General features: G+C 39.3%; 1 protein-coding gene and 1 non-coding gene across 2 annotated transcripts; both read right to left on the bottom strand.

Moving 5' to 3' along the window:
- Positions 1-3370: 3370 nt before the first annotated feature.
- LOC140945843 (coiled-coil domain-containing protein 6-like) lies at positions 3371-25008 on the bottom strand. Its single transcript, XM_073394887.1, has 8 exons — positions 24767-25008; positions 20627-20776; positions 18990-19118; positions 14872-14975; positions 13756-13916; positions 10138-10294; positions 8419-8623; positions 3371-7640 (listed from the first exon to the last, which is right to left on the bottom strand). Exons 1-8 carry the CDS (start codon positions 24986-24988, stop codon positions 7572-7574), a joined length of 1197 nt encoding a protein of 398 aa, XP_073250988.1. The 5' UTR covers positions 24989-25008; the 3' UTR covers positions 3371-7571.
- Trnaw-cca (transfer RNA tryptophan (anticodon CCA)) lies at positions 11653-11724 on the bottom strand. The gene has a single exon. It is a non-coding gene; the product is annotated as a tRNA-Trp (tRNA).
- Positions 25009-25358: the final 350 nt, after the last annotated feature.

Raw genomic sequence — 25358 nt, 5'->3', positions numbered from 1 at the left:
CAGGCTAAGCTGAGGCTGGAACAAAGGCTAGAGCGGGCCTCATTATTCCGCGCGGCCAAAGGGTTTCGAATCACGTGGTCCAAGCGCCAAAGCGAATTGACCCAGAGGGCCTGGGAAAACACCGTCTGGGCCGAGTTGTTCGAAGGCCGATTAGCGCTTGACCTAGGGTTAGATTTAACCCAGGTTTCTTTTTCTTTTGCTCAAAGACATTTTCTGGATAATTTTCTCTATTATTTTTAAGAGTATCCAATCATCAACTTGCTGACAAAAATAATTAAACTGGAGTTGCTTTTTAAGCTTTCATCTGAATTCAAATTTCGCACTAACCCCTGGGTTATCTTAACCCAGCTTTGAACAACCCGGCCCAGACGGTTGCGGCTGAGGGCCAACATGGGGGATGATCATAAATAGAAAAAAAAATTGACAATTTCTTACGCAAATCAAACTTCACATGCATTTATTGAACCTTTAATATAAAGAAATAGATTAATAAACTGGTCGCAATAGGAATGATGCAGAACCGTTTATGAGGGTCATCCTGTTCCTCGGTAACATGGCTCGCGCCCCGGCTCGCGCCCACGCTCACTGTTACACAGCAAACGTGACAGATTTGCGAGATTCATGTGCCGTTTTAAGCAGCCTCGGGGAGACAATTGCATTGCTGTGTCTCATCAATAACGGAAAGCTAAATCCTCTATTACGCAACATCGTTCTAGAGGTGCTAATGGGTGCAATGAAACCGCAGTTCCAAATCATTTGACTAAGCTGTCCGTGGTTATACATTTCCTTTCTCTCGTCCTGGTACGACTTGGTGAAGCTCTCTCGAAAAGCATAATAATTCGTAGACCTCTTACGCCGTTGTGTTTGACCATTTTTTAAGCATTGCCAACTCAGAGGTTTCGAGTAAAACACCTCCAAGTGCGATGTGGATCTGGAAAGTTTTGGAAACTTAATAACATTCTGCTGATGGAATTTCGTCGTGGTTTCAAAGTCAGTGTGTAAGCGTGCTTGGTTGTTTTTGGTTTTATTCATCATTTTCCAGTCTTCTTGTTCCATTGAAGCGCTCCCCTGTGTTTCTGTCTCTGCTAACCTTAAAGTCTCAAACAATCGTAGCATTAACTCTCGTACTACTTTTTCGTTACTTAGATCGATGATATCTGGAGAGGGAGGTTTGACAACTTGAATTTTCTTTTTAGAAGTTCGTCTCGGCGTTTTCAGACCTTCTCTAGCCGTCTCTGTCTTGGAGTCTGTACAGTTTAAAAGTCCAGTTTGTAGAGAACTTCGCCTTGCTATTCTTCTTCGATTACTGGACGACAGCGTTTCTTTTCCGGACTCTTCAGTAGCAGCTTCCTTTTTACCGGGTGCTTTCCTACCCTGCTCCTCACTGAAAACAGCAGCCTCCGGGTCTGCGGAGTTTACAAGATCTCTGCGTTTCGAAGAACTCTTTGGTTTGGAATCTCTTAGTGATCTCAGGTTATCTTCAAGCTTGTCTTCGCTGATGGATGGCAGAATAGTTTTGGATTTTTCGCTGCTTGCTGGTTTTGTTGCCATTTAAAGTTCGCAAAATGACTTGAAGTTTTGGCTACTTTAAAGTTTTTAAAACTTCAACCGATGAGGTTAATTCTATCACAATCACTTTAGACCGAAAGCCATATTTTGCCGCAGCCCACGTTCGTTTCACCAGGTCATCTGGGAGCTTTTTTCTGCAGCGGTTCATACGTTTTGCACGTATTCGAGACGCACTCATGATAATAAGATCAAGCTACTAAGCCTTTAGTGAAATCCTTTCCATTATATATCACCATAGCAACGAAAGGAATAAGCCGTTCCTTTTAATAAAGGATTAACTATTATTGCAATACCAGTCTTCAAGACCGCTTGATCACCAATATATACCAGTAAAACTGAAGGAAAAGACAGTCATCGATCGACCAGATGAATCGTGCAGTGTGTGAAAACGAAAGTGAACTTTGCAGTTAAGTCAGTTTATTGAGTGCTGTTCAGAGGCTCTGATTAACACTTTATCAATTAAGCGAGTTATTGACACAGAGATAATTGAAAAACTTAAATAAGGCATTCAAATTTCATTTTAAAATAATTAAAATTGTAAACATTCATGCAAGCGGCAATGCGTCTTCGAAATTTTCGTACAGCTTCAAAAACAGTCACTCAATTGTAACAAGAAGACTAAAATATCTTTTCCTTTTCCTGCGACGCCAATTTCCCTTTTTCAGTTTCTTGAAAGCTCAGTCTTTAAATAAGTTAATTTGCATGATTTCTTGTGTGTAAACAACGCTTCCCAAGAGAAAACTTTATTCACAAGATAATTTATTGTTGACTGTAATGAAGCCAGTGTGTTCAAACTCTTGTCCTTTCAAATACTAGCTCAGTCTTCCTCAGAGCGAACGAATTGCGTTGAGGAATAAACTGGCGGTGAAACCGCTTTCTACAGTGCATAAAGAGTTCCAACGAAAAGAACGCCATGATCCTGGCACGGAAGCTGAGGTACAGGGGCGAAGGAGGAGGAGGGGGTCAAGCTGAAGGAAGAAGGGGGGTACCGCTGGTTCTTTTTTGTAAGTATGTTTACACAAAATTGACCACCACTCATAAGAAGTGATAACTGGATGACACGGCGTCGCACAACCGTGCACTGATACTGTAATATCGGTTTACCTCTGGCCCCGGTTGATCAAAAGCTGGAAAGCGCTATCCACCGACTGAAATGCTATCCAGTGATTAACGTAATTGGTTTCCAAAAAGCGTGTCCGCTGGATAGTGATTTCTCCGGTGGATATCGCTATCCAACGTTTGAATACCAGGGGCCTGGTATCCAATGTTCGCCGTTCAGAGGACAGTCCGTTCAGAGCATACTCATCCTCGGAGACCTAGGGGCAGCTAGTCGGGACAATAGAATGTTCGTATAGTAAACTTTCACCACGAACATTCTATCTTCCCGACTAGCTGCCCCTGGGTCTCCAAGGATGGAGCGTACGGGGCGCTCAACGTTTTGTAACAACATGGCAATGCACGCTGGTAGTATCCAGTACGTATGAATAAATGCTGTCTTTCTGAGGTCATCTAAACTGTGTGAAATTAACAATGACATGGTAGATAATGATAATAGAGAGATTTAGAATCTCGTTCACGACAAACGCCAAACGTAGATTTGTACCACGTGACCTTTAGTTACCGTTCATTAAATCTTCACAAAAATTAGTAGTCTCACACCTAGTGAGCTTCATCAACAAGAATTATTTTGAACAGTTTTCATCTGCTCTTTTCCTACACTTCCTACCTTGAACCTCACGATTGCCGTTTGCAGTATATGTGATTCTAAAACTCTCTAATGACTCAACAAGCAGAAGACAAATGAGGATTTAAATTTTTAATTCACCTTAACAAATCTACTCAAAACAATTTTATACGACAACACTAAACTAAAGTAGCTTAAACAACACTAAAGTAGCTCTTTTCGTGGTACGTAACAATTTACTAAACCAATCACAGGCAAAACCATCTCGTCATTTGCTTTTTCGCTGTGATTGGCTTAAACTTGTCACGCCATGTTTACACCAATCAGAACCTCTCTCCACCGCACAGGCTCCCGCTGAAAACTTCCTGTCTTTCCCCTTCCCATCGTCCCCCGCACGCTTTACTCGGCTGCGGAGGAGAGAGAATCAGAACAGGTTATTAAACTAAAACCACTAGCGGCTTTCTCCAGTGTGTTTTCCCGAGCTACATGCATTTAATTCGAGTTGAGATTGGTTCAGTGGATTGGCTAAAAAAAGTTTAAAACATATCATTGCTTTGGGTAAACAGGCTTATTTAGGATATTTCGCTTGTAACTTTGTAGGCAGAGCCGCCAGAGCGAGGCCACGATGTTTTTTTTCGTAGGCTCCAAGATAGTCTTGCGATCCCCCCAAACAAGTCAGCCTGTTCGCACAAACCAAATAATTAACAAAAAAAGCAATAACAAACAACCAAACAAAAAACAATAACAAAACTAAACTCAAACAGACGGGCAAAAAACATAACACCTAACAGAAACCTAAAAGAATGACTTGAACTGGACATCAAAAAAGCTTTCGCGGTCGACCAAAATCATAACCCGGCTCTTGTAAAGGGAACAATTCAAAAACCGCATTTAACGAAATAGCTTTCAGCCTTGTTTTAGGCTTGGTCCGAAGAGATAATAATACAGCATCTTAAATAGCTCTTGCAAATGCCATTACCTAGTTTGAAAACTATGCAGTACTCACACAGTGAGTACAAAGTAATTGTCACGGCCACAAAATTCAAGCACAAAAAGATCTGTTTTCGATGGTAAGAAGTCAAGCCTCGAAAGAGAAAAACCTACAGGCCGTTCACCATTAATAGGAACAAGAGTTGCAAACGAATGAAAATGAAACAGTGCTACAAAATTACAAAAAAAATTATCGTTCAGAATCATTCAATAACTATAAATAATATGAAAAGCAATCAATTGCATTATTTTTTTACTTCTCATTACTGTTAAGTACAAATAAAACTCAGCTCTGTAAGCGAATCTTTGTTTGCAATGCTTGGCTCATAAGCACATGAGGGTATGGTCAGCATTTTCTAATATAACTGTAATGCCAACTTCGAAAGTTGAAAGAACGCAGCACAATTAGCCATTTCTAAACAGGGAAATTTACACGATTTCGTTACTTGGCATTAGTATTTTGCCTCACAGGAACTGCTGATTTTTCTGTAACATTCAAATAAAAGCTCTTGGCAGAAATTTTGCACATAACTCAGTATTTATTTCTATGTATTTTACAAAATGAAAATTGGATTTTTTACCGTTTTCACTTTGACCACTGTTAAATGTGGGAGGGTTCGACATACCATCCAAAGAACTCGGTAAACATTGAGTATAATACTAAATTTGACCAGCAGTTTCTCAACTTTCGAAGCTGATTCCGATTTGAAACACCATGGCGTCTCCACGAAACCAATAGCGTCATCAAAGATTCGCCTACTGCATGAGTTAGACTAAAACTAAGATATCAGATAACAAGGACATGAACTGGTAAACAGCAGTATTCGTGGAAACATCGCTTTGAGGGTGCACACACTCGTGGGCTCAGTAATCTGGTTCAGGTGCTTGTCATCCAAGTTTGTCCTCACTAAATTATTTGGGTTTGAATGGCTGCTATCTGTTCTTAAACTTGTGGTGATGATGCAAATCTAAACTTTATCCTTCTTGTTGTAGTCTTTTAATTGAATAATTAACCATTTATTTATCTATTAGTTTTAAATTAACGTTAACCTCTTGCTACATTTGGTAACGGTCAACGAAATGACAACTTTAATATTGTGCAAAACTTGCATATTGTGTGACACATTGATTTTGCGCTCATAGTATAGTACTTAAATTTAAACAATGAAATCAATATATTTCTTAGAATTAAGCTTCAGTATTTACATCTCATTGGGATTGCTGCCAGAAAAAATAACACCTTGTGGTTAAAAGTCGCCCCAAGAAATTAACTTTACAACATCAAAGCATTTTTACAAGGTAAATATCACGCTGCTTAACGTGCGGAGGTATAAGTTGAAATGTCAACGACCCTCTCTAAGAAAAAGGCCCGTCTCACAAAAAATAAGTAAACAAAAGGAAAAAGAAAGAAAAAACGGGCAGTTTGCGGAAGGGAGGGTCGAAATACAATATTTATCTAAATGAGAAAAATGAAAACCACAGGGCATCTCAACTTGACGCGGTTTGACATCCACCTTAGGACTTCACAGCCTCGTCACCAGGCCAGTTCGCGCTATCCGAGTGGGCAGAGGGGGCTTGGGATCGAACGCCTGGCGTGAATAGGCCACTTGCACTAAGAGGTCACGTGATCAATGCTTCCTTTAAACAATGAGTTGGAATCTTGCTGATGCCAAAAATTGACAGAGCACACAAAAATTATCTTACACCCGAAATTTGAGAGGAAACGCATTTAAGAGAGATATTTTGTGGCACTTTGATTTTTCAACAAAGTAGTATGATTTGTATTGGCCGCCATGTTGGAGGGCATGCTCTTGCCTTCCAACATGGCGGCCAAAACTACTTCTTGCTTATATCTTATTCAACGTTTCATAGTTACGCTCAAATGTGCTGTAAACGTTATCACATCATCTTTTCAACATTTTCCTTGAAGTTTAAGTGCAAAATTTGTGTTCAGAGAGAGGTAATTCATAATTTTAAAAATCACATTTTGGTCACGTGACCATTTACGAACTTATCCATTTTAAGAAAATGGTGCGGGTTTGAAAAACCAAATCACCATTATTTTGTTTAAGATATGACCCACTAATCGTTTTTCGAAGGCAAAATCATACAACTTTCATTTTCATAAAAACGGTGTCACATGCCTCTTAGTGCAAATGGCCTATTTTTCCGACAAGATACACAGGTGACGTCACATACGAAATCGCCGAGGGCGACTGGGAACGAGGCTGAGGACCTCACTGCACAGAAGAAAGAGCCTGTGTTTCGGATTACTTCAGTTCAGTCTATTCATCTTAGTGAAAAATTTTCAATTACAAAACGTCAACCCTCGCGTAATGATAATACGAAAGAAACAAACATTAAAAATAGAACCTTTTCTACTCTGCTCAATTGTGAACGCATTTAATCAACAGCCACCGCCCTAACTAACATTAAGGGGTAGGATGCCTTCGAAATATTAAATGCACTCATAACATTTGATCTTATATTGAGAGAGCCTGGCAAAAAATGCAAACCCATCTGTAAGAAAAAAATAAATTTGAATGGAGAAGAACAGAATGGATAGCTTGGAGTAATCTGTAGAATGTGCATTGCTGAATTTTTTGAGTTAAAGTATCCAAGTATCCAAGTATTTTTGATTTGCTTCAGCTTTAGTACTAACCCTGTACGATGGTCATTTGTGTGGCTATTTACTGATTTATTTCTGTAGTCAGGGCCCAGGTTTAGGAATGGTCACATCACCAAAAGAAACTACTGCCACAGCAAAAAATTCTTTGCAAAAACGAATGAACCAAAAAAAACCGACATTCATTTTGTATATTTGGCACATACTTTTCCCTTTCTGACACTTTCTTTTTTTATGTTTTCTTTTTATTTCAAGATTATAGGGATATAGAATGCCCTCAAGTACCTCCAGCAAGCTATTGGTTAACACAGACATTTCAAAGCCCAAACTAAAACTTACAAAAGTTTCAAAACGACTCACCCATCGTAACAGCTTAGATAAACGGCTTTAAAAAACCATGCTTAACTGCTTAAGACTTTGTCCCCTTATTATTTGCCTTTTAATTGCCTCGTTTATAACCGTAATTCATTCAAGGACGATGGCAGCGGCCATTAACATAAAAGCTCTTTTTACCGTTTACCTTTTAGTAAATCAATGACTTTTAACACCTGAAGACCTTGCTACAATAAAACACCAAGTTTTATCCCTATGTCAACACCACTTAGTATATTACTATACTATTAATGTAGTCTGGGATTCTTGTGATCCGCACTGAACAGTTCAAGTTCATATCAGTCCATACCAGCACAGGTCGTTTGTGGATTATGATCCTGATGAAGGCCTGGGTCGGTGGGGCGTTGCACTGGAGGAGGAGTAAGTTCGCTGCCCTCTCTGTGACAAAGGAAATATGAGATTGCGTGAGTTTGTAACGCAAAACAAAGTCTGTGTGTCACAGCTGGTCACGCAAATTTTCAGTTCCTTCCGCCATTTCGGAAATAACGAATTAGAGACCTTTAGATTCTAAGACGAGGAGGACTACTAGTACGAGATTTTCTCAGCACTAAGTAATGCGCTTGCGTAAACCAGCTTCATTTTGGCGGGAAAACGTGATAGTCGTCGTCATTCTACTAAGGGTTTTATCATTTTGCGATCGGGAAAGGGCTTAACCTCCTTCACTAAAGATAACAGTGCTAACTTTTCTAGTGAAAAAGGGTGAAATAAAGCTTTCCGGGGATGTCTATTTTTTGAAAGTACACGAAAAAACTCTCAGGCAAATCTTGTCTTCGGAGTGGTTCTCGTCCTCGAATCTAAATGTCTCTTTTAACGAACACTAAATGCATTTCAGCAAACCATTCCAGGGTATAAAAGAAGTCTAGCAATAATTTCCAACCATTAAATGCTGATAAGTTGGAATGAAAGCAGCAACACCAAGTTAAGTATTATCGAAATTTCGAGGTAACGAGTACCGACTCAAACAGGAGAAAGTTCAGCTCAATTGTTTTTGACTTCGTTTGAATGAGTTTACTTAATTGTCGTGTCGTTGGTGAAGCCCGTTTCTTTCCTAAATTAGGCTTTCAAAACGTCTAAAGAGTTGGACGCCGCAATATTACAGCTATTTTTCTGCATTTCCAAAATTTACATGCAAGTATCCAAATATAAATAGTCTTACTTGTAATGAGTGAGTCGGCGGAGATGAGCTCGCAGAGGAATGGGACCCACTCAGCCTCTCATTGGATGGATATCTGGGTAAGCGCGGTGACGGCGGAGTAAAACCATAGGCTGGTGATATGGGTCTGTTGGCAGTCAGCGGGAGGGGACTGGATGATGTACGGTCCCTGTGCGCCGAACCATGGGAGGTCATCTCGTTGAAGTGCCTACAGGAAAGGTACATTCTCTATTTTCGAATCCCTCATAATAAACTTCACTTGCCCCCACCCCCACCCCCCATATTTTGCATAAACTATTGTTTCATATGCTCCCAGGAGGAAAAGCATTTGAAAACAACAACTTTTGCAAAATTTGGGGAAGGGGCGGTGGCGAGGGGGAGGGGGCAAGCAGAGTGTTCTATGAGTGATTCAATATACAGACTACAAACAGGTTTGGTACGCCTGAAAGTCTTTGAAAAATTAAGAGGTCATGAAACACTGAACGAAATACTGGATATAAATGGCGTTTATCATCAGCATGCCCATCATTTGATCCCAAAATTATGATCAAAAGCTAAAAACGAGTGGAGTAAATTTTGTCTTACATCTAATCTTTCCAAATTCAATTACGGCTAATTATAGTTTGATCGTAAAACCTCGATAGTGTCTGAATGAATTTAGCCCAATTATCGCATATGGAAGAAAGTCAGGAGGCGTACCCTTTTTTGAACAAGAAATTCAAGGACTTTTCACGGACTTTCAAAGACACATTTCACATTTTTCAGGGACTCCACTCAGTGCAAAAAAGAGTCTTGAGTCTGTCTTTTTTAGTTCTTCCACAACATGACTGCAATTTTAATTTTTCATTCTGAAGGCCTTTCTGTGTCTGCTCCTTTTAGGCACTTGAGAACCGGATTAAGTAAAGTTAGCACCAAAATTCAAGGACTTTCCAGCACCGACTGCAACTTTCAAGGCCTTTCAACGCATTAAAATTCAAAGACTTTCAAGGAATTTCAAGGAGCGTGCGAACCCTAGAGAGAGCAGATTGGTTTTGTCATCCCCGTCAATCAAGAGTGATCATCATTATAGATTTCACGATTTTCGCTACAATAACTACAAGGCGATTTCAGTGAGTTTGTAGTTGTCGTTGATCCTTTCTTAAGTCTCTACCATCTCTGCTTGCAGTGTTGCGGCTTTCTATTCAGCCTTCCAAGTAGTTCATTGAGGAGGCAGCGTGGCCGAGTGGTTATAGCACTGGACTTGTAATTCTGAGGCCCCGAGTTCAAGTCCCGCTCTGACCGCTAGCAGGATTTGTTCACGGTAGTCCCCAGTTCAAATCCTCGACCACGCTTGTAGATAGCCAACTGGTTTGCCTCCGGCCAGTTGGGATTCTTAACCCTATTAAGTTTAATTTGAATCATTTGTTTTAAGACATTTTCTCAGCCCACTAGCATCAGTGCTATAAATACTACCGAGGGTAAAAAAAGGATATTCTTTTCCTATTTTTTTTTTACTTTTCATTATTATAAAAAAAACTATTTTTACCAATCTGTTTCTCACGTCACGTATAGCCTTAACTATAAAATTGCGTTTTTTTCCCCTTAACCTGTTGACCAGACTATTTTCATATCCTACATTCTTAACAGGGGAACCATTTTTCACATAAAGGTGTTAGTAATAGTAGTCCTCCACCATTTTTGTAGTAATGAACGTGCAATATATGTCTTGCATTCTCGGCTTACCTCTCATCATCCATCTCCAAACTGGATTCACTCTCTGATAGTTGTCTACTGAGCGCCTCTCTTCTCTCCATTTCTCGAAGCAGTTTTCTTTGTAATCTGATATTTTCCTCCTTGACCTGACGTTCCTCCTTTGCATACGCTTCCATTTTTTCACAATCTAAAGAGGTGGAGATCGTGTGGAGATTAGCCTAAACTAGTACCCAAATCCATAATAAGTGAGGCGCGGCCACTTCCCCCCACCCAGCCCCAGCGGGAGTTTTTCTTCCCGTGATATGACAGATCTACAAACTTTGTTCCATTAGATATAGATGTCCCAAGAGTTTTGTTTTCAATTTCTCAAGGCAGGATAGTTCGTGCCAAGCAAAATCGAAAATATTACTTATGCCGGCAAACTTTTGTGAGGAAAACAACTTGCATTATGGGGCGAACATGAAAATCGCAAATTTAATCAGACTAAAACGTCATTACAACAAACGAACTCATCACAAAGTAACAAAGGACTTGATTGATCAACACTGAAATTATCCTCGTCAGTACGTGTACTACAGGAAGGGTATAAAGTACGGTGTGGACAATATATAGGCTCATCAGAATCCGCGTAATAAATCATGTGATAAATATTTCCCTTCTGGTCACCGCAAAAGGTCAGGAAAGTCCACTAAGCGGACAAAGAAAGTTTCTGGTATTTTGTGTCAAAAACATCACTTTATGTTGTGTACCCTCAGTTTAAGATACACTACATTGCAGCACGTGCAAAATAAACTACAGCCGGAATAAAACAATCTCTCTTGTTTCTCTTCTAACTTTCCGTGACTTAAAATGGTCATTTGGGCCCGGGGGGGTACTGCCATATATGGGCTATATGGGTATGTGCCGCTGTGAAGGGTATGGTTTTCAAGCAGTTTACTCTAGGATAGGGTATATAAATCAGAGCGTTTGGGTCTAGAATAGGGTATCATTTTTCAGGAAACTGATCAGTTGGTTGAAGATTTTATCTAGATTGGGGAAACAGCTACTCAAGGATAGGGGGATTTTGGGAGTTTACTCTAGTATAGGGTAGCAAAATTCAGCTGAACTAGCTCTGGTATAGGTCAAGGGTTCCAGGGTCCCAGCGGCACATCCCCACCCAGAAATTCCTAAAGTGCCCCCCCCCCCCGGGCATTTGGGTCGCTCTTTAGTGGGCTTTTTACTCACAAGTCATTGGTATTTCACCATTTCCTGCTTTTCCAAGCATTCAGTCTACTGTAATTCGATTTTTAGTCATGTCCAACCACTAACAGTAAATCAAACCTTTCTTTTCTTTTTCCTTAAAACTAATTTAAAAGTTTGCTTCCCCTTGTTTTGCTTTACCCCGAGAAGGAGTTTGATTTGGAGGAAGGGACACAGAGTGGAAAAACAAGAGGGAGAGGAACAGAACAAATCAACAACCGTGATCACGAGGTAAACTGAAGACTCGGCAAGTATAAAAATATCTTTTTAAAACAAATGGAGGAAAAAAAAAAGGAAAATAAACCATGACCCCGACGTGAGTCGAACACGCAGCCTTCTGATCTGGAGTCACACGCGCTACCATTGCGCCACGGAGTCAAGTACGACGCCCATCAGTTCAATCAACGTCCTTATACACATTCATTTGACGTAAATTAATAACCATGGCCGCAGGATTTTCCATTACTTTCCTTGGCGTAATGAGATTTAGAGAAGTAACTCGTTTTAAAATCATGTTTAAAAATAAAGAAACATCTTCCTCTAAGATCCTGGGTTAACGGGATAGTCAGGGGCGAAAAAACAATTAAAATGTTTGAATTTATGTATGTTTGTACAAAGAAAGACTGAAATAATCAGACAAGGAAGAATATCAAGATTTGAGTTCTTTAATTGCACGTGACATGTCTCTTAATATATTGCTTTCATCTTGTTTTACTTAAGCATCAAATATCAACAGGAACACACATCCACGTGAGAAAGAACACGATTAAGTTTTCGAGTCTGTATTCTTCAAGGAACATCAGCCCAATTTCGTTATACAGGAAAGTCCCCATTTCTCGAACCACCGGATAGTGCAAACCAAATCTGGTTTCAGTTTGCCAGCAAAACATAGTAATTTCCCCCACCCCACCAGATTTTTCGAATATCTGGACTTTTTTCGGAGGAGTCTCGGGATTCCACTGTATTAAAATTCATCCTGAAAGTGAGGTCCAGAGGATAGAAACAAAGGAAATAAACAAAAAAAGTATATTCATTCCGTTACTGTCTCTTACTATGACTTGCTGTTCATTCTCGAGTTTACTCTTACACCCTCTGAGCAGAAACCGAGACAGAACTATCAACTTGTAATGACACATTTTTTGTAAGTTATCAGATCGTTTCGATACAAGTCCATTTGCTACCACGGGTTAGGTCGTTTCGATACAAAGTTGTTTCGGCGAAACAACTTTGATACAAGTCGTTTCCATACAAGTTAACTCGTGTAACGTAGGCTCAATTCAATAACCCTTTTACAAGCGTACAGTAATTTACAGGTACGATTAATCAAACTATAACGCAACAGCTACATTATTGTAAATCACACATTCAAAAGCTGTATTTGTTTGGCCCTTGAGTTTCTTCAGTGCAACGACTATAGCTTCTGTACTTTTTTAAGTTAGGCCATTTATCCAAACAAATTGTATCAAGCAAAACGTCGAGATATTTTCTCGGTCTCGCGAGTATCGTTTCCCTACTTGATTGTTGGTGACAAATTCTGGATTCGAGAAGATAGGCCCGCATAGGATAGCGACTCTTTTAATGGTACTGTTTCATAAAAAGCATCTTGAAAGAAGTTATGCATGTAAGAGAATTTGCACGTAGATATCACTTACAAGAATTGTTTCGCCCGGACTTAAGTCGATTCGCCTGATGACATTTAACACTCTACAAAACGGTAAACATAATTATCAGAGATGTTATTTTAGTTAAGCTTGGATTCCTCACGTGCAGTCACTGTCTTTTCACAATCATCCCTTTTTTCAGGCTTAACAAACGACAAATACACATCGGGCGAATCGTCTTAAGTGCCAGTGAATAGACCTTTTCAGCTTGTATGTTTTGTTTTTCCATTTCAGACCACGTGATGGTACCCCTGAAAACTGTTTCTTTCATGCACGTGCATACCCGGGGGGGAGGGGGGGTACTGCCATATATGGGCTATATAGGTATGTGCCGCTGTGAAGGGTATGGTTTTCAAGCAGTTTACTCTAGGATAGGGTATATAAAGCAGAGAGTTTGGGTCTAGGATAGGGTATCATTTTTCAGGAAACTGATCAGTTGGTTGAAGATTTTATCTAGACTAGGGAAACAGCTACTCTAGGATAGGGAGGATTTGGGGAGTTTACTCTAGTATAGGGTAGCAAAATTCAGCTGAACTAGCTCTGGTATAGGTGAAGGGTTCCAGGGTCCCAGCGGCACATCCCCACCCAGAAATTCCTATAGTTACTCCCCCGCCCCCCTCGGGACAGTGGCCTAGAACTAATTTGTGGTTTTCCTGGAGAACATCACGTGGTCTGAATTGGGAAAACAAAAAACATGCAACCTAAACAGGTCTATTGCCTTCGGGCGAAAAGACCTGATGTTACTTACAATCAGCTTCAGATTTGGCAAGCTGCTGTCTGAGTTTCCGAATCTCTTCTCTCAGTGATGTGATATGTGAAGCCAGATCACCCACCGCATCCTCTCCATCTTGAAACTGTCTGGGGGAGGGTGGCTCAGAGATAGGTTCCTCAAGCTTCTCTTGCAGCATTCTGATTGGCAGCAGATAAAATTTACAATAAATAACTGCACTGTAACATCTTTAATAAAGTCTGTGATGCGAAAGAACGATCGCTTAGTAAATGTATTTCCCATGCGGGTAGTCGCTATCTTTGATTTTGAAAGCAGAGGAAGAACGGAAATAGTAGAAAGGGCAAAAAGTTTGTTGAGTTCAGGGTATACCAGGCAAGGCCCCTTTGAGTTGTCCAAAATTTCTACTGCTTGTTTGCCTGCACTGCTAGCTACAGTGAGGAAATATTACACTTGTGTAGCAAGAACATTTTTTTCTTTTTTATGAATGCCACCACAAAATATGTACTGCCAAGGTTTTGGCCAACTTTCAAATAGACCTATTCGGCTAACTTAATGTTGTACCCAATTCAAATCTCCCGGGGTTAAGATTCTTTGTGTATTGTATTTGCATTATAATGTGCCACGCGCATTTAAATGATATGCAAATTCCGGAAACAAAACGTTTCACTCCCAAAGGGTTTGAATTAGGTACAACATTGAGTTAGCTGAATAGGTCTATTCCTGAAAGCAGTTTATTTTTTAGGTTTTCTTTGCTTGTATATTATGTATATTACTATTCTGTGACAGAAGCGGAAGGGAAGCAGAAGAATAAAAAAACAATTATAGGGGAGGGGAAATGCAGAATGCAGTCAGTTCAACTGGTAACCAGTCATTTTGCCCCAGTTACTCAACCCCCTATTTTCCAGTCATTTAGCATGCTCCAAATAATATAATATTCCTAGTTCTATAAGACGTAAAACTGAGCAAGTGCACTTTAAATTCTACAAGCTATAAATCAAAACAAGTGCACTTCAAATACTGTAACAACATTCCTTGCTCTACAGTAGGGGGCTAAGTAACAGGCGTGAAATTACTTGGCAGCAAAATGAACATAAAAAGTTCAACAAACCCATGTAAAGAGTTCAACAAACTCACCTCTTCTCTGCTTCCAGCCTGTCCATTCTTTTCCACAGCCGGTTGACTAATAACTCCTGCTCTTGTTCTAAAGTATTCTCAAGATCCACTTTCTCTTTCCTCAGCTGAAAAAAAGAATTAAAATAATATCACAATGCAGCCAAGCAGTCAGTATCCCCAATTCAAGTCCCACTCCCACCACTATCTAGATTTGTTCTTGGTTGTCCTTAATTCAATTCATGAATTCAAATCCACAAAGGAAAAAAAATAGCCAACTGATTGCCTCCTGCCAGTTGGGGTTTTTAATCAGGTGTGATGGTCTGCTTGGATTTTGTTTCCAATGAGTATTTGAATGGAAAGGTGGTAAACTAGCTGAAATGCTAAGTTCACTTTGAGATTAACAACCTTTTTTTCCAGGAGGGGGGCAAGGGGTGCAAGGTAATGATATCCAATTATTTCAATGGAGACATACAAACTGTAGCTCCACAACCTAATTATATCACATGCAGAAGTGCCAAACTTTAGCACTCAATTAAAATCCCAAATTAGATTGTGCAACTATGCAAATGGTACCATGTAAAGGTGAGATTCTATCAATTTCCAATAATTCAGTTACTGTCACACAAAACTGGGAGCCACGCCAAGCCGACCATGTAGCCCGACCTTTATTATATCAACACTACAAATCATTACTGTTACAGCACCAAAACAGAGCTAACAAAACAGCTGGAACTGAGCCTAGATACAATAGATTAACATACAAGAATAACCGTAACTGAGGCACTACTTGAAAACCTACAACCCAAAAAACACAGGGAGGGAGGGTGGGTGGGGAAGGGAATGCCACATGACCTGAAGACCCCCCGTGCACTCGAACCCATACTCCCAGCAGTGTGTGAGAAAAACGTTTTCCGCTTCTTTCATTCCTCAGCCAGTGGAAAACCACACTTATAATTCAATAATCCTGTGTCTTATCATACCACAACAGACTTTCCAACCTTTTGGAGTATGTAAAATAGGGATATTTTTTTAATCCCTGATGAATCATGGGAGGGCTGAAGGCTTGAGCCTCTAGGAGAGTTTAACGGGGATGTTCCCCAGAAAAATTTGAAATCTTGATGCTCTGAAAAGTCATTTCTAAGGTTTTGAGAGGACAATTTCTGTCTTGATAGTCATTTTATGCTTAATTTTATTAGCACAGTTGAACATTCAAGTACTTAATTCTACTTTATTTTTCATGTGGTTTTATAAAGTTTTCTGGATATCACTTTCAGTTAAGTATATTCTGTAAAATGTATTTGCCATAAGAATTCCTGTTTTTTTCCTATCCAATTGCATACCGGTCAGGATTCGAGATTTTCAAGCAAAATTAAGAGAATCCCAACAAGATCAGGATGGTTGGACAGTCTGCCACAATGTGGTGATGAGACAGTATGCAGTGATAACAAGAATCGCCGAAAAGGCAATTTTTAACTGGGCCGCCAAGGGGCTATTTTTTCTGAAGGGAGGGGCGGCTATACACACTCAGGCTACCATAAAACCTTGTCGGCAACCATTACATGCGACAGAACCTCATGTGAGACTGAAACATAAACTCATTCAGAACGTTGTACCCTTTTGAAAGACTTTCGTAACCAAAAAAAAAGAGTACCATTTTTAAGTGGGGGCTGTATAATAACTTTTAAATTCCACCATTATGAATAAAAATAAACAAGTTAGCCATTAATTCTAAGCAGGAAACAATTTGCATTATTTCCACGTACCCCTCCCCCAATCCCTCTGTGCCCCAAAATATAGCGTGACAGTATAACGTGACTAATTTGAGGTAACTGGAAATTCCAAAAATTGTTGTCGTTCTACGAGCATAAAATGCGACAGACTGAGCTGACTAGACAGAAATATTGTATTGTATGAAAACCAGAAGTATACTAAAACAGACAGTTAACTGCCCATTGATCCCGCCTGATCCAGGGGCCTCACTGACTGCACGGAGACTTTACTGCGCTTTTCACAATCATGCGAACTCTAAAGTTCAAAAGCCACCTTCACAATTGTGTTTATCGCTACTGTCAATCATAATTACGATCACAAGCAACGAACCTTGAAACAGAGAAACACACAAAACGGATCGAAATCCACAAATCACAAACCATGACCTTTTGAACCCGTGAAGTAAAGTTTTGTTTCCTAAGAGGTCCGTTAAGATGACTGACAGCAGCGAAAAACGCAATCGTTGGTAGGCTTCTGAACTTCAGAATTCGCATGTTTGTGAAAAGTGCGATCCTAATTTGCGGTCCACAGTCTACAAGAAAACGCACTATTTTTTCCTCAAGATGAAAAATATTCAGTTTTAAGATTTTCCTCATGGTATTTTTCTCTAACTTAAAGGAATAAAATCCTTTGCATTTTGAGACCTAAAAAAGTTTAAAGATTTCTCGCTCGCATGTTGCGTTCACCAGCACGCACTTCAAACAATGTAAATAGATGAAACGATCGATAACATATTTTTTACCTGACACCGATTTGAGTTAAAAATTCGCTCCAGTTCTGTTTGTCTCACCCAAGAAGAACTTTTTTTTCATGGAAGATAACTATGCCACTTTATAACTCGTTCGAAGTTTTTGTGCCAGCTAAACAATATGGAAACACTATTCACAGTGACTCCTTGGATACCGGTATTAAAAAGACTGAACGTGATGCACTATTATGCCTTTGTTTACTTCTGATCACATCTTCAAGGGAAGTCTCTCTTTTCAAGCGATTCATCTCAAAGCACAATAATTGACCCTTATATTAGTTAAAACCCTATGGTTCATTTATATTAATGCTGTTTTTGCCCCTCACATTGACTGTGTTCGTTCGTATTCAAAACACCTTTACGAAAATTAAGGTCGTATAAGTCATGTGTGTTATGTTTCGAGATAAATGGATTATACGCTTTTTTAAGTTTCCATTTTGCAGTGACTTCAGTTTACATCTCCATAAAATGGTAAAAGAAATATCAAGAAACATCACGAGAGCTGAAAACTTTCAAAGGCATGTTTCTGAAACTCGCTAATGCTGACATCAATATAGCGTGCTTGCTGAATGGGCGAAAACACAGAATTGTGATCACAAGATCATGCACAAATTTAATGATAAAAGCTTAGCAAGATACAAATACAAACAAAAGCAAACCCCCTGAAACCTCGACGTGGGCTACACTTGTATGCTCTACTCAGTCACCAAACCTTGTCAGTGATAGCTCCTATTTTCCTCAAGTCGCTCTCTGTGAAGCTCCCAGATGGGATGTCCTGGTGAAGCTTTAAACTTGTGTGCGAAATTCTCAGGGTCCCTATTTTTGTTCGCGTCTTCTTTATCCTCAGTATCCGAAATTTAGACCTCCAAAGTGGCGTGTGTTGCATTAAATAGAAGGAAATATTTAAGGAAAAGCCAGTCTTCTAACATGGAAAAGTTGTCACGTCCCTTGCTCATGGACGTGCGTAGTGCCATTCATCGGCAACTGAGTTGTTCGCTTCACTAACTACGAAGGCTTACAATCAAGTCTTCAGCCATAGTGTCGTCAACTCGTGAAATACCTTGCTCATAAATTGTGCTTCTTAATTACTCATGTACTACATCGATCGATAATTCTCTCTTTGAGTTCACGAAGCGGCCACGGCGTTCCAAACCTGACGCTCACAGTCATCTTTTAGTGTGAACCTACTGTGAACGGCGTGTCGGTTTGAATGCAACGCGAGCATTTCTCTGAGTTTCCCAGCGCCAACATCATCTAACTGACTTAAACTCGAACAATAAAAAAATTATAGAGTGACTCCCATGATCGAATCGCTTCGAACAACACAAATAGCCTTCTTCAGGTTCGCAATGCTTTGTGGGTTTTTCAGGGGGAGCGCAGACGAGGTACAAAAAGTATCCGTGCAAGGGTTTGTGCAAGAGAAAATCATATGAAACCATTTGTGAGAACATCGTTTCTCGGTACCAGACCCTCATGTCTTCCCTCCCCGGGAGGCCGTTTTTCGCCGCAGACGACCAAAAGCCCATTTTATGACTGGGCCGCACAGGCAGCCCAGTAATAAATTACAATAATAAATTAGATTAGTAATCAGTGCAGCTGACAGATAAAGGACATTCATTACCTGTTCTAAGGTCGTCTGCTTTGAAGTGACATCAGATTCCAGTTTGTCAATTTTTCTCATCAATTTGTTGACTTGATATTCCTGCTCTTGCTCTAGGGTTTGCTCCAGCTGAATCTTTTCTTGGCGTAGCTAAAAAAAGACAAATGGCACCACAATAAAGCTTTCCTTTTTAGAATGAATTATTAAGAGTGGCACAGTGGTGAGAGCACTCGCCTCCCACCAATGTGGCCCAGGTTCGAATCCTGGTGTCGACGCCATATGTGAGTTGATTTTGTTGTTGGTTCTCTCCCTTGCTCCGCGAGGTTTTTCTCTGGGTACTCCAGTTTTCCCCTCCCCTCAAATTCCAATTAAATCTGGAACGCACGGACACGTTTCAACGAGTTCTTATGAACTCCTTAGTGCTCCGTGGGTAAACAAATTACAATTTTCTTTGTGTACTACAGTAAAAACCCACATTATAAGATCCTAAGTTTTTCCAAGCTAGGCTAAAAAGGTTCTGATAAAAATGGTGCTAACTGGAAAATTAGGCTAATCACGTACTTATTAAACAGGTTATGAAGGTTAAACAAAGCTATGCAAGTTAAACAGAACAAAAACAACATTAAAACATGATACTGTGTTTTATCTTCATTTTACTAACTGGTAGAGCTTGGTAGAGGCAGAAGGAATTGAAAGAAGTGATTTTGACAATGCAGTTTTCTGAATAAAACTGTACAGTACATGAATGACCTTCTAACTTACCGGTAAGTGAACTTATGTTGATGGCACCATATTATCATTAGTACATGTCATTTCCATGTTTACAATCACTTTATATAAGTTCATAGAATGTTTTTAAATGTTTTTACTTGCCATTTTTATACTTAATATCACCTGCTTGTCCATTTTAACAGAAAGAATATTTATCAGCTTCAGTTTCAAATTCTTATAATTTGAAGATCCTAACATGTAATCTATTTTGTTTTAGTAAAATCCAACTAGTGGTCTATTATCAATGCTGCATTCTGATTGGTTGAGCTACTACTAGGTTATATGTTATAGCCCCCTAGAAGCAAAAACCGCAGGCTTAAAGACTAGCTTTTAACTAGCTTAAAATTTTTTATTCTCGATATTTTTCACCAACTAGTTCGATTTTACTATCACAATAAGTTTGGCCTCTGAGTCAATAGCCTATTCGGCCTTCAGCCTCATGGGCTATTGACTCAAAGCCCATTCGAGCTCGAGGAATAATTGTTAATTAGCCCTTGAGAACCATATGTGTTTCAAACCAAAATATATATATTTTGAATTTGAGCACTCTGCCAGTAGGTGTGCATACATATCAACTGGTACACTGTATATTTTGGATTTTATATGTATTTGATGTTACTTTTTCTTCTTATTATTGCAGTGAGGATCAGTTTGCTGTTGTTTCCTTTGTTTTATTTTTCTCATCATGATGAGCACAAGGATGTGAAATTGTCCTGGCGAATATTCCTTTTTCATATCTTCTACTCTTTTGGTGGTGAACAACTCATATTTTATGACATCACAAATATGTATTTTGGATTCTCCCAAAGAAAACACACACACGGTCCACAGTAACAAAGCTTGGAATGTAATACTGTTTAGAATACAGCTATTTAACTAATAGGTACCTGCATTAATTTTCTTGACAAATCGTTGGTGAGAAATTCTTCTTCCTGTTCATAGTTCATTGCCAGAGTTTCTTTTTCTTTTTTCAGTGACTGAATTTTCTTCAGCAAGGTGTTGGAAATAAACTCCTCTTCTTCCTCTGCTTTGGCTTGCTGTTTGGTGTAAAAAAAATAAAGTTAAGTCATGAAATGTTGTGGTTCAATCTTATAATTGGTTCAAATTTATTTCTTTGTTCTCCTGCATGGTTAAGTACAATAACTTGTTGAAAAAATATAAATAAATTATAATATTGAACCAAGGATAAAATTCAACATAAACAATAAAATAAATTGACCACAAACTGCTGTTATCCAGTTAAGAGGTGCTTGATACAGGTAAGAACATTGCTGGCCTTTAAGTGATGAATATTACCAGCAGTTCAACTGACTGGAAAGATTAGAAACCCAATCCTGTTTGTCTGCCTTTTGTCATTAAAATGAGAGAAATGACAAAACTCAGACAAACATTGCAAATTAGTCACTTTGACGTCATTCGCGTGCTACGCTATTCACCCCTGAACCGCCAGTAGCAGCTTGAGCAATCCAAGTTACTTCTACCACTTCTGATGTCATCAGTTTTAATGGTCAAGGACAACTTTGTCAGCGTATTTGTGCAGGGATGGGAGCAAGATTCAATTAAGGAAGCCACAGAAAAAAGGCAAAAACCCATGTAACCTTGACCCAAATAATCCCATGTGAAAACCTTGTTCCACTACCTACTTACCTTTCCTTTCACCTGATCCTAAAACCCTAAGAGCTTTCCAAAAAAACTTTTCCCAACAATATAAAGCCTACTTATGACCCAGCAGAAGGAAAAATAGCCCAGCCGAGAGACCCATGAAAATCACTTCCCATCCCCTATCTAACTACCAGGCAGCTGCTGCGTGATCTGTCAAAAATTTTGAAAGAAAACGATTGACCTTGCAGAAACAAAGCATGACAAAGCGTTGTACATTTATATCATGGGTCTAAATATATATGTTATAAAGATGAGCTAGGTTAACTCATACAGTGAAGGTGCAATAAACCGACACAGCATTAAATCAGACAGCACAAAAACAGCATTAAAACACACAGCATTAAATCACTTCTAAAAAAAGGCACAATAAATACAAAAAAAACAGAGTCAAAAAGGGATATTTTGTAAAGAATGCATGCTGTGTATTATAAAAAGCTAAATAATGTTCTCTGAGATTACAAAATCACAACTGTACAGACACCAAGATCACAGATGTGAAAAATGACCATAATTTCACTGCGCAAAGTGGCAGCCATTTTTCGAGCAGACATGTCTTGCTAAACAAACCTAGACTTCAGAAAACATACTGTTCAAAGGTGCTTTTATAGGCTGCAGTCATTCCTTTGTGATTACTGTTTGAATACTCCAACTATATAAAACCTTCACTGCCTTGCCCATGCCCTACATGGTTACAAAAAATCTCATGCTTTCTTCGATTGACATTTTTCTCACCTAAAGCAAACACTTACCCCCTTGGGAGCCTCTTAACTAATAGGAATTTTCCGCACGATTTTCATGGGCTTCTCAGGTGGGTGGTCCCTCTTCCCACGCATCTCCCCCTTATGCACCCCATTCTTTCTTGCCCCAAATACTTCCAAGCGCCGCTAGATACAGTACCAGACAGTATTAACCCTTTAAGTCCCAATAGTGACCAAGATCAATTTTCTCCTAACAACATCCATACACTGTCAAGAGATAAGTTATGAGAATTAATAAAATGATCACACAAGAGAAAATGCCTTGATCTTTTATCAAATTCTCTCAACTCATTCTTTAAGGAAATGTATAGAGATCAGTTTGGAGAATTTGTATGTGGATACTGGGGCTTAAAGGGTTAACCTAACAGAGAATGCATCGCCGAATGCTTTTTTTCATTCTTTTTAAATTCTATTTGGCATTCTTTTTGCGTCCCTTTAGCATTCCATTAGCGTTCCCATTGAATTCTGAAACGCAAAATGGAACGAAAAAATGGGACGCGGTTCTTTGGAGATTGGTCTTTTGCTAAGGAATGTGTTCTAATAAATGTGGCCTTATTTGGGAAAACGTACATTAACGATATTCCGTTGAACGGTCTAGACCGTTAGCTATCCGTTAGACAGATCGATGAAAATCGTCAGAGGTGTTTGGCAATCCGTTAACAACTCATCCATATCCATTAGACTGCTAGTTGTGTCCAACAGAGGTGTTAGTCAGTTTGTTAGCATCTTATGTTGACCCATCAGAACGTGAATCATATCTGTTAACGATCAATCCATCCATCTTTACCTGAAATACTCTGTTGAAGAAGTTCCAACGGAAACTGTCTTTTTGTGGGTCTGTAACACCGTCGCTTTAGAAAAATTATTTTGTAACCCCTGTAACCCCTTGTAACCCAAACCATGACCATTCATGAAAGATTAGCATCGGTTGAAGAACTCTCATACGGTGGCATCTAAAATCTCCAAAGGTCAAGAGTGTTCAAACCATATTTTTCCTCAAACAGGTAACCATATACAAGCTTCAGGAAATGAAATACACTTGCAGTTAAACAAACTTTAGGAATTACAAAAAAAACCTGGTTGGGTGATTAAAGAACAAAATCTGCAAACATTTGTTTTGCGTCCCATATTTGCATTGATGCTCGGAAATGAACATCAGTGAAACGTGATCTACTTTGTTGCCTAGTACATGATCAAAAGTCTCCTCGACAAAGAAGAAACAGATCGTAAATATTTTCGCGCAAAAGTTGACTTGGTGAGAAGTCTGTTCGACAAACAGCATGACTTCAACGGTACTTTATTGGACGTCAATAATATACAGCAAAGCTTTTATTTGGGTTGTCAAGCAATGCTTTATCGCAATCGGCTCAAATGTCAACAAGCTCAAGAAATAAACGCCAAGATACATGACTTTTGATCTCCATTTTATCAGACTAATCTGCAACCGAGTCGACAATTGAGATACATATTCAACACAAAGAAATTATTATCAATCGATGTGCTAAAAGTTATTCCCTGAGAAACACGGGACCTGTTGAGTATTGCATTCAGTTTGCCCGAAAATCGATAAGACCAGATGAAGACTTCCGTCGAATTCATCACTGGTGATTTGCACAATCCTCTTACAAGTAAAGGCAAACATTAGACGGACCAACCGTTAACTGTTGTCAAAGCATTTGAACAAATCGTTAGTTGTTTGGACAAACCATTAGAGCATTAGAAAAGCTGTTAGCTATCTGTTATCCGTTAGTCTTCTAATGGCTAATGGATTATCGTTTGTGTATGTTTTCTTTGGGCATGGAACACATTCTCGTTCATACAAATTTTGGGGTTTCCTTTGCATTCCTGTTATGTTCCAATTATTGCGTTCCATTGGCGTTACATGAACGCGTTCAGTGTTAGGTTAATTCTGTCCGGTTCTGTAGGAACATGAAGTATTGACAAAACACCAACACAAGACAATTTCAAATCCAGTTACATACCAAAGGCAACCACCTTCCACTGGCAGTGCCTATCATAACGTTAAACAAAAAATATATTTCATAGTCCACATGTAACAAAATTGAAGATTGTCTTTTCCATACATTTCTCCCCTGTTACATTCACAAACAGTATTGTAATGTTTTTCTTCTCAGTTGCTAGTAAGTGTCCCTAGTATCATACCCTGAAATTTGAACGATGTTAAAAACTCCTAAGAACAAATTATCATAAGTAAAGGAAGAATTCTGAACACAATTCAGAATAATTATTAATTGGAAACGGGTATGTAAACTTGCCAGTTGAACGAAACAAAATCAAACGCTGGGCGACATGTTTTAGTATTTGCCTTCGCAAATCAATATGCCTAAATTCCTACAATTTCACGCTAAGATTGGCACTAAAAATAAAATACAAACAACAACCTTTTTTTCTTTTATCTGCGAGTCACACCTTTTTGTGTCACGTCAGCTGTTTTTCTGGACGTAACTTTGATCGAGTCTCTCGGTGAAATCTCCAACAAAGTCATTGAAAAAAAAGTTAACGAACATTTCACTAAAGCGATATGGTTTTCCCCTCTAAGCCCTACGTCTGTAAACTGAAATGGATATTGATAACCGCACAACTTACAATTGAAACGCTTGCTTGGCGAAGAGCCCTGTTTTCTTCCTGCAATTGCTTGCAGCGTAGCTTACAAGTTTCCAGTTCCATTTTCAAAACCCTATTTTCCTGTTTTAGACGTGCTATGAGGTTCTTTTCTCTTTGAGCTACAGACGATGAGCTTTCGTCTGCACTCATATCACTGTCACTGAATCCCGTGCCCTCCATTGAAGAGCTCAACGAGCTCGCCATCTTGGAAACACACAATTCCCACAAAGCCCTGCGAGAAGTGATAAGTTGGAGGGGGAGGCAAGTAGCTCGGACATCCGTATTCCAGGGACACTCATTCCAGATACGTAACCACTGTCCTTTCCGGAAAAAATCCAGTTGTTAAAATCCAAAGACGGACTTCCCAAATAAACTCACCCAGAACAATAGCTTTCTAATCAGCCTGAATTTCGTCCGATTACTTCAAGTCGTTATTACTCCAGTAACTCCCTCAGTTGCTGAGAGGAGAAAACGACTCGAAGCAATCGGATGAAATTCAGGCTACTTTCTTATATGATTAACTTAATTTTTGTGTTTGTTTTTTAACTCCCTCATCCACACAGCGCTACAGTTT

This window comes from Porites lutea, chromosome 8 (genome assembly GCF_958299795.1).
Source record: "Porites lutea chromosome 8, jaPorLute2.1, whole genome shotgun sequence".
NCBI classification, from domain to species: Eukaryota; Metazoa; Cnidaria; class Anthozoa; order Scleractinia; family Poritidae; genus Porites; species Porites lutea.
This window is presented reverse-complemented; position numbering and strand designations above follow the sequence as displayed.

Bases quoted from the DNA above. Each gene is read 5' to 3' on its own strand.
- LOC140945843 (XM_073394887.1), bottom strand. From the start codon at position 24,988: ATGGCGAGCTCGTTGAGCTCTTCAATGGAGGGCACGGGATTCAGTGAC. The intron at 20,777-24,766 runs GTAAGTTGTGCG...TACACCAAACAG, and splicing joins GCCAAGCAAGCGTTTCAATT to CAAGCCAAAGCAGAGGAAGA. The intron at 19,119-20,626 runs GTACCTATTAGT...GTCTTTTTTTAG, and splicing joins TGTCAAGAAAATTAATGCAG to CTACGCCAAGAAAAGATTCA.